A 15,291-nucleotide genomic window follows, 5' to 3' on the forward strand; every position below is an offset into this window, starting at 1 on the left:
TGTATTTTATTAATTTCTTTGATTTGAGAAATAAGTGTAGCCTACTAACACAATAAAGCTCTGTGTTCTTCCTCTTTTAACAGTGGGCATAAAAACTGCTTTCAAAGGCGTGTTTTCCCACGACTACATTAAGAACATTGTACAATGACTGGGCATGTACATTTCTCCCCGTGTGCGGCACTTCCAATTTCAATGAGCCTTGAGAGGAATGTTGTTTTCTCGCATAGAATGCGAAAGGCTGAACAATTTAATAGGTAAAAACCATTCGTTCTACTGTGGGATTGTCTGACTTTGCTGTTACGTACTTGTGTTGTTGGCTGTGGAAAATTGCATGTGGACAACTATTTTTAATTTGATAATTCAACTAACCAAAGGTACCGGGTGTCAGCTCCACCTGGCTCTCATTTGGATCATAGGTGGGACCTGGACCAATTAAACCCCTGGTCGAGCCCCCCAAAGGGCGCAGGACCTTCCTTCATTTGAGGGGTGAAAAAACAATAAACAATTATGTAGCGAACTTTATACTGTTTCATTGATCGAGTGCACATATTTAGCTAGAAATCATTCAGAAAATATACCACCAGCATAATTACAATTAATACAGTACACCCCTACCCTCTCCCCCCTCTCTCACGCTCACCTCATCTCTCATACAAGACCATGTTAATGTGTCACTCAAAGGTACCTTTCATTTAACTGCAAGCTGAGTGGAAGTGTGAGTATATGCATGTCTACCCATGACACACACTTGGTTAAATTAATTCCTCATTTCTCTTAACTATCTCTTCTTGGTTTAAACATTAACTCTGTGCCATCCAATAGACCGAGTCCTGCGCACAGGTGCGCTCTGAGGATTTTTATCTCACCATCATATCTCCTCCTTCGCAGAATTACTTGATGATGCGGCTATATACTCACACACCTTGCGAAATAGAATAAGTATTGGTGTATGCTACTGCATTAAGTGACGTGCATAACTTAACTTGATTTATTCTGATTTAATGAAAAAGGCGGCACAATTACTCCAACGCTCAAATATAACACGTCACAAGTTTAACAGCTTTAGATCATCAAATTAGATTGCTTGGAGGGGATATAGGGCTCAGACGTCACTGCTACTACACAATTAAGATTAGTTGTAGCCTACATACTCACCGACCCCCAACCCACGCAGCAGCTCTCTTTACAGGTTCGGAGCATTGCCGTTTGGAGCATTGCCGGAGCATCCCCTCACAATCTACTCCGTATAACCCTACCAGATCCATGGTGAGTGTCCTGGGCACATAATTTGACACTTAAACATTTTCCTAATAAAATAAACTTTTTCTTGAGTTAAAAGGTCTAATACAGCTGTATTTATCTCAATGTCAAATCAATGTCAAATCATATCTGGGTGAAAACCTTACAGCGATTATTTTTCAATTAAAATTATCAAAAATAAACAAAAATGGGTTCTTGGCAAAAACCAATTTCTCAAGGATGATTTTTGCTAGGATTGTCTGGGAGTGGTCTGGGTGGGAGGGGAAAACTGAAAACTAGCTGTTATTGGCAGAGAGGTTTGGAACTCTCTTTCTTATTGGTCTATTAACCAATTTACTGCCTGGTGATGTCATCCCACAAAAACAGGCTGACATTTCAGGCAGTCTTTTCAAACAGTCTTTTTTCAAAAGTGCATTGCCATTGTTTTCACAATTTCACAGTATTATTCTGTGGAAGTATACAGTACCAGTCAAAAGTTTGGACACACCTACTCATTCCAGGGTTTTTCTTAATTTGTACTCATTTCTACATTGTAGGATAATAGTGAAGACATCAACACAATGCAATAACAAATATGGAATCATGTAGTAACAAAAAAAAGTGTTAAACAAATCAAAATATGTTTTATATTTGCAATTCTTCAAAGTAGCCACCTTTTGCATTGATCACAGCTTTGTACACTCCAGGCATATGTGTAATTTCATGGTTTTGATGTCTTTACTATTATTCTACAATATAGAAAATAGTACAATTTAAAGAAAAACCTTGAATGAGTAGGTGTGTCCAAACTTTTGACTGGTACTGTATATAAAACACAGAGAAATCACATTTTTGACTGCACTGGGCCTTTAATGTTCATCAGCACATTGTGATTGTGTTCTACTGGTAATTTAGTGCTATTGCAGACCTGCATGTGACTAGTTTTATTTAAAAAAAGATGTACTGTGCATTTGGAAAATATTCAGACCCCTTCCCCTTTTCCAGATTTTGTTACGTTACAGCCTTATTCTAAAATTGGTTAAATGAATGTTTTCCGTCAACAATCTACACACAATACCCCATAATGACGAAGCGAAAACAGGTTTTTAGAAATGTTTGTACATTTATTTAAAATAAAAAACTGAAATTCCTTATTTACATAAGTATTCAGACCCTTTGCAATGACTCAAAATTGAGCACAGGTGCATCCTGTTTCCATTCAATTACTACAACGCAATTGGAGTCCACCTGTGGTAAATTCAATTCATTCGACATGATTTGGAAAGGGACACACCTTTTTATATAGGGTCCCACAGTTGCCAGTGCATGTCAGAGCAAAAACCAAGCCATGGGGTCTAAGGAATTGTCTGTAGAGCTCTGAGACAGGATTGTGTCGAGGGACAAATCTGGAGAAGGGTACCAAAAAATGTCTGCAGCATTGAAGGTCCCCATGAACACAGTGGCCTCCATCATTGTTCAATGGAAGAAATTTGGAATCTATGGTCACTCTGACAGAGCTCCAGAGTTCTTCTGTGGAGATGGGAGAACCTTCCAGAAGGACACCCATCTCTGCAGTACTCCACCAATCAGGCATTCATGGTGGTTGCCAGAGGGAAGCCACTCTTCAGTAAAAGGCACATCACAGCCTGCTTGGAGTTTTCCAAAAGGCACCTAAAGGACTTTCTGACCATGAGAAAGAAGAAGATTCTCTGGTCTGATGAAACCATGATTGGCCTGAATGCCAAGCATCACATCTGGAGGAAATCTGGCACCATCCCAACGGTGAAGTTGTGGTGGTGGCAGCATCATGCTGTGGGGATGTTTTTCAGCGGCAGGGACTGGGGACCAGTCAGGATCGAGGGAAATATGAACGGAGCAAAGCACAGAGAGATCCTTGATGAAAACCTGCTCCAGAGCGCTCAGGACTTCAGACTGGGACGAAGGTTCACCTTCCAACAGGACAACGACCCTAAGCACACAGCCAAGACAACGCAGCAGTGGCTTTGGGACAAGTCTTTAAATATCATCGAGTGGCCCAGCCAGAGCCCGGACTTGAACTAGATTAAACATCTCTTGTGAGACCTGAAAATAGCTGTGCAGCGACGCTCCCCATTGGACCTGACAGACTTTGATAGGATCTGCAGAGAAGATTGGGAGGAACCCCCCCAAATACAGGTGTGCCACACTTGTAGCGTCATACCTAAAAAGACTCAAGGCTGTAAATGCTGCCAGAAGGTGCTTCAACAAAGTACTGAGAAAAGGGTCTGAATACTGAATACATGCACTGTCAACTGTGGGACCCTATATATATATATATATATTGCTCTGACATGCACTATATATATATATATATATATATATATATATATATAGGTCCCACAGTTGACACACACATTTCTAAAAACCTGTTTTTACTTTGTTGTTATTATGGGGTATTGTCTGTAGATTGATGAGGAGAGAATAAAAAATATATATTTTAGAATAAGGCTGTAACATAACAAAATGTGGAAAAAGTCAAGGAGTCTGAACACTTTTCAAATGCACTGTATTTAAGTTTGATGCAAAGTTTTATATAACATAGCGTGGTCTACACTGTTGACTGAAGTGCTGAGATTTTGTGAACGTGCCAAGGGATCAGGAATTTGCACAGTTTGGATAAGTCGCTACAACTGTCGAGGAACCTTCTACGCATTTCATATTACGACATGGGAAATTGCAGATAGCTTGAGGCAATCTACTTATTTAGTTATATTTTAAACACATCTGGTAGTTGAATTTATTCGATCTAACTGGAATTCACATCAAATAAGGATGTTGCATCTAAGGTTCCTTGAAGCCAATTTGTGATAGTTCCATACAAGAGAGACAGACAGATCACAATTCATTACATCTATCTGCATTAGGTGATCAATTATTGTCACAATTGATGATCATGAACATGCTATAATATGCAATGATATACTTCCAATATGACATTTTTGATAGTTTGACTGAACAGATATGGTCTACTTTAAGGCCTTTAATTGATAAGCTATGACTTTATTGATGAGCTATCCCTCGTGCCTATTTGTTTTACAGCGCACTGCCCAGACTTGCCAAGATCTGAGCTTCGTAGGGGGCCAACTCTACGACTGCCATTACCCCGCCCCAACGTTAGCAGACAGTGTTGATGTTTCCACTGTGACTCTGGCCTCTTTTTGGGCTGCTGGTTCCCCGGACAACACAGCCTGCCAGCAGGAGTCGACACAGCGGAGTAATTTGTTTGAAATACATTTTTACTTAGCAGCGATATGCTATGTTCAGCGTGAGACTCCGTTGGGCTGGCACGTTTATCACTGGAATTATCCGCATTTGGATGTCAGAATATGATTGATCGAACATCCTGTCCTAAGTCTTCTGACTGTTTCCTTTCTTTCTTTCTTTTCTTTATACTGTACCCACTATTTACTCATGTAGGCCTATAGCTCTTGCTGATGTGCATCACATCCACGGAGTTGAGTCGAGACTAAAGTTTGTGAAGTGAATCTCTGACTATTTCGAGTCGCTGTGCAATCGATACTTTTAAATGGTAAATTCTTAAACCCTTACCGTGTACCTATGTTGGTCCACTGTAGCTGAGTGAGTTTCTTTCTTTGCTGAAATCCATAATTTTTAGTGAATCGTTAATCAAATACAACCACCGACTGTTTGCTCGTTGAGATTCAATTGGCACATGCGCATTCACACTTAGTTGCCATTTAGAGCAACAGCATCAGTGGTTGTATTTGATTAACGTTTTATTAAAAAGTATGGATTTCAGCTAACAGAAAGGCATGCAGCTCCAGAGGACACACAGCGACTCTAAGTAGTTGGAGGTTAACTCCACAAACTCTAGTCTCCACTCAACTCCATGGATGTAATGTACATCATGCGGTTGAGTTTAGTCCTTGAATGGTATTATTGGTATTATATTTTTGATATTTAGGGTCATGTCTCTGTCTCCTCTCCCACCTAGAACTCCTCTCCCGCTTGGACTGTGGGACCTCTCCACCTGACCCCAACTGGAATGACCACCTGTCGCCACATTTGCAGAGAAACAAGCAGGTATTTACACACACAAAAATGGAGGGGTTCTTTCATCAGAATCTCATGTGCTACCTGCCGTTGGGTCTTTTCAAGGCATTCAAGCCCCTTACCAGGCACTTAACCATTAACCCTTAACCCTTAACCTTTCATAGTGCATTCGGAAAGTATTCAGACCCCTTGACTTTTTCTACATTTTGTTACGTTACAGACTTATTCTAAAACTGATTAAATTGTATTTTTTTCTACATACAATACCCCATAATGACAAAGCAAACACAGTTTTTCCTACGTATTCAGACCCTTTACTCAATACTTTGTTGAAGCACCTTTGGCAGTTATTACAGCCTCGAGTCTTCTTGGGTATGATGCTACAAGCTTGGTACACCTGTATTTGGGGAGTTTCTCCCATTATTCTCTGCAGATCCTCTCAAGCTCTGTCAGGTTGAATGGGGAGCGTTGCTGCATAGCTATTTTCAGGACTCTCCAGAGATGTTCGTTCAGGTTCAAGTCCGGGCTCTGGCTGGGCCAATCAAGGACATTCAGTCTTGTCCCAAAGCCACTCCTGCGTTGTCCTGTTGGAATGTTCTCTGGAGCAGGTTTTCATCAAGGATCTATCTCTCTGTGCTTTGCTCAATTAATCTTGCCCTCAAGCCTGAATAGTCTCCCAGTCCTTGCCGCTGAAAAACATCCCCACAGCATGATGCTGCCACCACCATGCTTCACCGTAGGGATGGTGCCAGTTTTCCTCCAGATGTGACACTAGTAATTCAGGCCAAATAGTTCAATCATGGTTTAATTAGACCAGAGCATTTTGTTTCTCATGGTCTGAGAGACCTTTAGGTGCCTTTTGGCAAACTACAAGCAGGCTGTCATGTGACTTTTACTGAGTAGTGGCTTCCGTCTGGCCACTCTACCATAAAGGCCTGATTGGTGATTGTTGTCCTTCTGGAAGGTTCTTCCATCTCCACAGAGGAACTTTGGAGCTCGGTCAGAGTGACCATCCGGTTCTTTGTCACCTCCCTGACCAAGGCCCTTCTTCCCCGATTGTTGCGTTTGGCCAGGCGGCCAGGTCTACAGTTGTGGCCAAAAGTTTTGAGAATGACACAAATATAAATTTTCACAAAGTTTGCTGCCTCAGTTTGTATGATGGCAATTTGCATATACTCCAGAATGTTATGAAGAGTGATCAAATGAATTGCAATTAATTGCAAAGTCCCTCTTTGCCATGCAAATGAACTGAATCCCCCAAAAAACATTTCCACTGCATTTCAGCCCTGCCACAAAAGGACCAGCTGACATCATGTCAGGGATTCTCTCGTTAACACAGGTGTGATTGTTGAGGACAAGACTGGAGATCACTCTGTCATATGCTGATTGAGTTTCAATAACAGACTGGAAGCTTCAAAAGGAGGGCGGTGCTTGGAATCAGTGTTCTTCCTCTGTCTACCATGGTTACCTGCAAGGAAACACGTGCCGTCATCATTGCTTTGCACAAAAAGGGCTTCACAGGCAAGGATATTGCTGCCAGTAAGATTGCACCTAAATCAACCATTTATCTATCGGGTCATCAAGAACTTCAAGGAGAGAGGTTCAATTGTTGTGAAGAAGGCTTCAGAGCGCCAAGAAAGTCCAGCAAGAGCCAGGACAGTTTCCTAAAGTTGATTTGGCTGCGGGGTCGGGGCACCACCAGTACAGAGCTTGTTCAGGAATGGCAGCAGGCAGGTGTGACTGCATCGGCACGCAAAGTGATGCGAAGAATTTTGGAGGATGGCCTGGTGTCAAGAAGGGCAGCAAAGAAGCCATTTCTCTCCAGGAAAAAAAATCAGGGACAGACTGATATTCTGCAAAAGGTACAGGCATTGGACTGCTGAGGATTGGGGTAAAGTCATTTTCTCTGATGAATCCCCTTTCCGATTGTTTGGGGCATCCGGAAAAAAAACCTGTACGGAGAAGATAAGGCGAGTGCTACCATCAGTCCTGTGTCATGCCAATAGTAAACCATCCTGAGACCATTCATGTGTGGGTTTGCTTCTCAGCCAAGGGCTCACTCACAATTTTGCCTAAGAATACAGCCATGAATGAAGAATGGTACCAACACATCCTCCGAGAGCAACTTCTCCAAACCATCCAGGAACAGTTTGGTGATGAACAATACGTTTTCCAAAATGACGGAGCACCTTGCCATAAGGCAAAAGTGATAACTAAGTGGCTCGGAGAACAAAACATCAATATTTTGGGTCCATGGCCAGGAAACTCCTCAGACCTTAATCCCATTGAGAATTTGTGGTCAATCCTCAAGAGGCGGGTAGACAAACAAAAACCCACGAATTCTGACAAACTCCAACTATTGATTATGCAAGAATGGGCTGCCATCAGTCAGGATGTGGTCCAGAAGTTAATTGACAGCATGCCAGGGTGGATTGCATAGGTCTTGAAAAAGAAGGGTCAACACTGCAAATATTGACTTTTTGCATCAACTTCATGTAATTGTCAATAAAAGCCGTTGAGACGTATGAAATGCTTGTACTTATACTTCAGTATTCCATAGTAACATCGGACAAAAATATCTAAAGACACTGAAGCAGCAAACATTGTGGAAATTAATATTTGTGTCATTCTCAAAATGTTTGGCCACGACTGTAGGAAGAGTCTAGGTGTCACGAATCTCGCCGAAGATGGTGCCTCTTCCTGTTCGGGCGGCGCTCGGCGGTCGTCGTCGCCGGCCTATTAGCTGTCATCGATTCCCTTTCTGTTTGTTTCTGTTTATTGGGTTTAATTGAGTACACCTGTTTTGAGTTAGGTTTTGTTTGTAGGCTATTTAGGGGCACTAGGCCCGCTGGGTATTTGTGCGGGCTTGTTTCCTGTTATCGATGTATGAGTGTTATCATTTGAAGTTGTAACACTAGGTGGTTCCAAACCTCTTCCATTTAAGAATGATGAAGTCCACAGTGTTCTTGGGGACATTCAATGCTGCAGAAATGTTTTGGTACCCTTCCCCAGATCTGTGCCTCGACACAATCCTGTCTTGGAGCTTTACGGACAATTGCTTAAACCTCTTTTATTTTTATTTCACCTTTATTTCCTTTAGTAGTGGTTTGGTTTTTGCTCTGTCATGCACTGTGAATTGTGAGACCTTATACAGACAGGTGTGTGTCTTTCAAAATCATGTTGAATCAATTGAATTTACCACAGTTGGACTCCAATCAAGTTGTAGAAACATCTCGAGGATGATAAATGGAAACAGGATGCACCTGATCTCAATTTCGAGTCTCATAGCAAAGTGTCTGAATACTTACGGTACTTGTCAAAAGTTTGGACACACCTACTCATTCCAGGGGTTTTCTTTGTTTTTACTGTTCTACATTGTAGAATAATAGTGAAACCTCAAAACTATGAGATAACACACATGGATTCATGTAGTAACCAAAAAAGTGTTTACTAAACAAATCAAAATATATGTGCAATTCTTCAAAGTAGCCACCCTTTGCCTTGATGATAGATTTGCACACTCTTGGAATTCTCTCGACCAGCTTTGTGAGGTAGTCACCTGGAATGCATTTCAATTAACAGGTGTGCCTTGTTAAAAGTTATGTTGTGGAATTTATTTTCTTAATGCGTTTGAGCCAATCAGTTGTGTTATGACAAGGTAGGGATGGTATACAGAACATAGCCCTATTTGGTAAAAAGCCAAGTCCATATTATGGCAAGAACAGCTCAAATAAGCAAAGAGAAACGCCATCATTACTTTAAGACATGAAGGTCAGTCAATACGGAAAATTTGAAGTACTTTGAAAGTTTCTTCAAGTGTAGTTGCAGCATCAAGCTCTATGATGAAACTGGCTCTCATGAGGACTGCCACAGGACAGGAAGACCCAGAGTTACTTCTGCTGCAGAGGATACATGTATTAGAGTTAACTGCACCTCAGATGGCAGCCCAAATAAATGCTTCACAGAGTTCAAGTAACAGACACATCTCAACATCAACTGTTTAGAAGAGACTGCGTGAATCAGGCCTTCATGGTTGAATTGCTGCAAAGAAACCACTACTAAAGGACACCAATAAGAAGAAGAGACTTGCTTTTGCCAAGAAACACGAGCAATGGACAAGTGGAAAAATCTGCCCTTTCTCCAAATTGGAGATTTTTGATTCCAACCGCTATGTCTTTGTGAGATGCGGTGTTGGTGAACAGATATCTGCATGTGTATTTCTCACTGTAAAGCATGGAGGAGGAAGTGTTATGGTGTGACGGTGCTTTGTTGGTGACACTGTCCCGGAGTCACCTATTCATTGTTGATGTTGAGACTGGTGTTTTGCGGGTACTATTTAATAAAGCTGCCAGTTGAGGACTTGTGAGGTGTCTGTTTCTCAAACTAGACACTCTAATGTACTTGTCCCCTTGCTCAGTTGTGCACCGGGGCCTCCCACTCTTTCTATTCTGGTTAGAGCCAGTTTGAGAGGTTCTGTGAAGGGAGTAGTACACAGCGAGAACTTCAGTTTCTTGGCAATTTCTCACATAGAATAGCCAGAACAAGAATAGACTGACGAGTTTCAGAAGAAAGTTCTTTGTTTCTGACCATGAGCCTGTAATCGAACCCACAAATGCTGATGCTCCAGATAGTCAACTAGTCTAAAGAAGTCCAGTATCATTGCTTCTTTAATCATAATTGCAAATTGTCATGTTTGTCATTTATTATCATGTCTTGTCCCTGTGCTCCCCATTCTATTCGTTTCCCTCTGCTGGTCTTATTAGGTTCTTTCCCTCTTTCTATCCCTCTCTCTCCCCCTCCCTCTCTCACTCTCTCGCTCTCTCTTCTCTCTATCGTTCCGTTCCTGCTCCCAGCTGTTCCTATTCCCCTAATCAATCATTTAGTCTTCCCACACCTGTTCCCGATCCTTTCCCCTGATTAGAGTCCCTATTTCTTCCTTTGTGTTCCGTTCCTGTCCTGTCGGTTCCTTGTTTAGAATTCACCGTGCTGTGATTGTGTATCGCCCTGTCGTGTCGTGTTTTCCTCAGATGCTGCGAGGTGAGCAGGTGTCTGAGTCTGTCTGGTTCAAGTGCCTTCCCGAGGCAACCTGCTGTTCACCTGCTGTTCAAGATCGAGTCTCCAGTTTGTCCTCGTCATTTCGAGTGAAAGTTGTTTTTTTTGTTTGTATTTACTTTACTGGATTAAAGACTCTGTTTTCGCCAAGTCGCTTTTGGGTCCTCTTTCACCTGCATGACAGCAAATGATTAATTAGCCTTTTAAAATTATGAACTTGGATTAGCTAACACAACGTGCCATTGGAACACAGGAGTGATGGTTGCTGATAATGAGCCTCTGTACGCCTATGTAGATATTCCATAGAAAATCTGCCGTTTCCAGCTACAATAGTCAATTACAACATTAACAATGTCTACACTGTATTTCTGATCAATTTTATGTTGTTTTAATGGACAAAAAATGTGCTTTTCTATCAAAAACAAGGACATTTCAAAGTGACCTCAAACTTTTGAACGGTAGTGTGCGTGTGTGTGTGTGTGTGTATATATATATATATATATATATATATATATTCAAATGAGTAAATAAAATAATGAAGATATCATTTGTACTGTTGATATTTATAAATTTTTCCTTAATTTTCTTAAGCTTCAAGACACATTGATACAAAAAGAGGAGGAACTGGCAAGACTGCAAGAGGAAAATAACAATCTAAAAGAATTCTTAAACTCCTCATGTGTGAAAGCCTTGGAGGAAAAAACTAAGGTAATTACTTCATGGATGAATTGGTTGATTAATTTCATCTGAGTTTTTCTAAAGGTTCATCTCTAAACATAGCATAGTAAATAAAGTTGCCCTTTGGAAAGCCTGCAACCAATGTTCACTCTAAGCTGCGTGTGTCCCCCTGGCGCGCAGCAGACCCGAGACTGCCACGCCGCTCCCCTTGGACTGCAGGGTAGAAGAAATGCAGTATCAGCCCATGGAGAGAGGCACGAGATTGAACTTCACTCAACTTTCTATATTTTTTCTTGATAGTTAACACTGTCAACGTTTCCATTTACTGTGGCAATTGTGATCAAATCAACACAATATTAGTGTTGACATGCTCTACACAGACCGGTGCGGCATAACCAATCAGAACTGCAGTAGGCTTATTTAAGCAATAAGGCCCGAGGGGGTGTTGTATATGGTTAATATACCACAGCTAAGGACGATTCCTATGCTAGACACAGCTCTTAGCCGTGGTATATTGGCAATATACCACAAACTCCCGAGCAAATATTGCTATTTTATACTGGTTACCAAGATAATTAGAGTAGTAGAAATACATGTTTTGTCATACCCATGGTATACAGTCTGATATACCACGGCTGTCAGCCAATCAGCATTCAGGGCTCAACCCACCAAGTTTATAAATGCAATTGAACCATTACCATATATGGATCTGTGCCATTTACTTTGAACTGGACTGTTTAAAGCATGAGTGGTCTTGAGTGGATGCGCTTGTTTTGAGATCAAAGTGAGAGTAGCATGTTGCCACGTGTGCACATTTTGTTAATATCCTTTGTTAGTTTGTGAGTTATTAGCCCAGTTATAGGTAATTTGTAGTCAGCAATAGGGGAGTAATTGCTTCCTACAAGAGCACAAAACGTGTACATTTCTAGGCTTCTTTGAAAAGTCAGGTAAAGAGCGTTTTTTGTTTTTAAAAGGACTGGTGTATTTTGAGACAGGTTTCAATAAGCTTAGTAGCCAATAGGCAGAGGGTAGCATCATTTTTCTGATTCTCTTAAATAATGGTATGGGAATAATAATGCATTTAATTTTGTAAAGTGGTTTCTTGCATCAAACAACACAACAACATTTTCATTCACCTCCTTGTCTGAAGGACAAGTGGATAAACAGGTTTATGTGAAGCCTTGCATGTTTTTTCAAAAGTCTCATGGAACGTAGGCCTACATTGAACACAACACATTGGCTGCTACTGTATGCTGAATTATAGAACAGCTATTTCCATGTTCAAATGTTACGGGATGCATTTTCTCCATTGTTTTAGTAGGTAGGCCACTATTAACTGTAACTTAAAGCAGGTACAGCCTCAGTGTTCACAACATTCAAGTTTGTGCTCAGTAGACTTGAAATTTGGTCAGTGCCCAACATTTTTGGGGGCAATATTACCTGCAACATGATGGTGCATTTACTTCATATTCCCACTTTACAGAGGTGTAGTTTCTCTCAAACCGTCTATTTCGCTCTTTCGCTTCTTCCTCCTTTTCCATAGAGCCTTCTCTCTGCTCAGAGTGGCGATGGGAGGAGGAACCGGAAGCGGAATTCTGAAATCCAGAATCTGCATGGTGTTGGAGAATTCCGGAACCTCAGTGCCAGTCAGCTGCTCCTTGGTTCTCAGGTGAAACGGACCTGCCAGAACTTGTCCCTGGAGTTTTGTCCCGAAGAGGAGCTAACATGTACCGATTCTGTGGACCTGTGGATCTTGCAGACCTTGGGCCTGAAGGACGAAGAAACCATCGATACATCATCCACTGAATAAAGCTTCAACTGCTCCATTAGCTCCCTCACCAAATGCAGCTCTGTCACAGACACCTCTGGTGACTACTGCCAAAAAAACGATCACAAAAATACAGCTTATGACTCAAATACTGATGGCCTGTGCAATGGTGCCAGTATAGGACTATCCAATGATTGCTGCTTTAACACCAACAGTGACTACAGTCTCTGTACAGACTCAGGCTCTGACTTCACTGGAACTGTGCTGTCTGTCCTATACAGCCCTAGCATAGAAGTCCTCCCCAATTTCCACGTCACCCCTTATGAACCACCACTGCCCCAATCGGTCAACACTCTCTCACCACCTGATCCAATACAGTCATTCGGGCCCATCTTAGCCACCTCACCCAACCTGTCTCAAGACAGGAGTCCCGGGCTGCACCATACTCCCAGCCTGCACTGCCGTAACCTCTCCAATCCCATAGGGGGTGACGTGATGAATACCCCATTGTCTACCCCACGTAGCCAGATAGAGCTGGCCTTCAGCGTGTCCCTAAACCCTTCCAGCAGCATCAGACTCAAGACAAACAGCTTTCCTCAGGGACAGGCCTTCGTTCGCAAGAACACTCAGGGAGGCTGGAACTTTACCTGGGTCCCCAAACAAGGCCCGTTAAGCCTCATTTATACCCTACGTACGTACAAACACAAGATCTACAATTAGCTATGCAAAATGCAGACCCTAATTAGTTGGATAGCAAAAACATGTTAACCCTACTTTGAGTGTCAATGATGATAGCAGTGATGATGATAAGAACTTCCTGTGTTCCTGTATAGGGACCAGAGTTTTTCATGGCCAGGTTCAATTGGATAGGAAAGACGTGTGACCCTAGCTATTATCCTACCCCCCTTCTACAGACCAGAAACAGAGCCTGTCATCCAATCAGGGCTCAATCAAACCAGTACCCAGTGCTCACCCACCAGTCGATCACGATCTTGACTTGATTCAGCAGCCCTAGTGCCAGGAATGTAAAGTGTTCCCATGTTGAACCATTTAATGTGTCTGAAGGTAGAACTCCGCCTACCCAGCAGGTCCAGAGAACAAATCAAGTGCACCTATTAGGCCTACCACTGGCCAATCAGATCGCTCAGATCAGTGTCTGCACAATTTCCTTGAAAGCACAGCAAAGTTGATAATGTGATATTTCAAAAATATTTTGATAATGTGATATTTCAAAACTATTAAAACCATGACTAGAGAGAGACTCAACAAATACAGCAAAGAGCAACTTTTTTAAATGAGTAAGTTCATGTTTAAGTTGTTTTTCAGCACCGTCAACACTTATATGTTTTATAAGCCATAAAATGTGTGTTGTCCCTACTTCCACTCACGCTACAACCAGCACTGCAGCTGTAATGAATGAGTATAGCAAAGTGTTTCAATTAACTTATGTTTTTATTATTTTTGGCTTGTCTTTTTTAATATCGTGGAATATTTAACTTTCTCTGGTCATAGGAGTAACAACATGAATTGATGCATGAGGCAGAAATAATACTGTGTGACTTATGTTTTGCCATCAGATTATAAGAATATTTGGAAGATAAATGCACTACACAGAGGACGAGAGGACTAGAATGAATGATCAATAGGGAATTCTCAATATAAATAGTTGGTTTTCAGTTCAACAGCTGTCTAGAATCTGTGGAATGTCAGTCCTGAACTCAAAGCTACGTGTCCCATGTTTTCATTGGTTTGTACATTGAGTCTGGAACAGGATACTTGTTATTTGGCCATTGGCCCAGTTGTACTGCAAGGACTTCTGATTGGTCAACCCAGGCTAGGGTGGGGGGTTATAAGTGGCATCCTGTTTCTTTGTTCTGTGGAGAAAAACTGAGGACAGGGAAGACTGAACGTCTACTTCTAATGCATAACATCTATGATTTGTCCTTCTCAAATAAATATATTTTCTCCCCCTGATTTGCTTTGGGGTCTGTGTTATTGAAGAATAACATCAACTGCTAACAAGCTGGAAGACTGTGTCCCCTTTTCTCAGCGGAGAGAGGAGGGACTGTGATTTGGTGAAGGTGTAGGCTACATTACATGGATGTATCAGACTTTTTAAACTGTAGATGTTCCAAAGGTCTGCATCAGTGGCTTGTAGGTTATGTGTGGATGCCAGTAGATGCTAAATGGGTTTATGTTAATTAACTTCTCCGGGCTAGGGGGCAGTATTTGGAGGTTTGGATGAATGAGGTGCCCAAAGTAAACTGCCTGTTGCTCAGGCCCAGAGGCTAGGATATGCATATAATTGGTAGTATTGGATAAAAACACTCTAAAGTTTCCAAAACTGTTAAGATAATGTCTGTGAGTAAAACAGAACTGATATGGCAGGCAATCCATCCAGAAATGTATTTTTTCCAGCTCACCCCTGATTACTATGGCTGTCAATGGGAATATAAAAGGAATACCTCCCAGATTGCAATTCCTAGGGCTTCCACTAGATG

The 15,291-nt window shown here is 41.7% G+C and overlaps 1 protein-coding gene across 1 annotated transcript; it reads left to right on the forward strand.

The window, feature by feature from the left end:
* Window positions 1-940: 940 nt before the first annotated feature.
* Window positions 941-14,764, forward strand: LOC124006393 (geminin coiled-coil domain-containing protein 1-like). The gene is made up of 5 exons (XM_046316385.1): window positions 941-1,266; window positions 4,318-4,492; window positions 5,234-5,322; window positions 10,936-11,052; window positions 12,566-14,764. Exons 1-5 carry the CDS (start codon window positions 1,264-1,266, stop codon window positions 12,830-12,832), a joined length of 651 nt encoding a protein of 216 aa, XP_046172341.1. The 5' UTR covers window positions 941-1,263; the 3' UTR covers window positions 12,833-14,764.
* Window positions 14,765-15,291: the final 527 nt, after the last annotated feature.

This window comes from Oncorhynchus gorbuscha, linkage group LG19 (genome assembly GCF_021184085.1).
Source record: "Oncorhynchus gorbuscha isolate QuinsamMale2020 ecotype Even-year linkage group LG19, OgorEven_v1.0, whole genome shotgun sequence".
NCBI classification, from domain to species: Eukaryota; Metazoa; Chordata; class Actinopteri; order Salmoniformes; family Salmonidae; genus Oncorhynchus; species Oncorhynchus gorbuscha.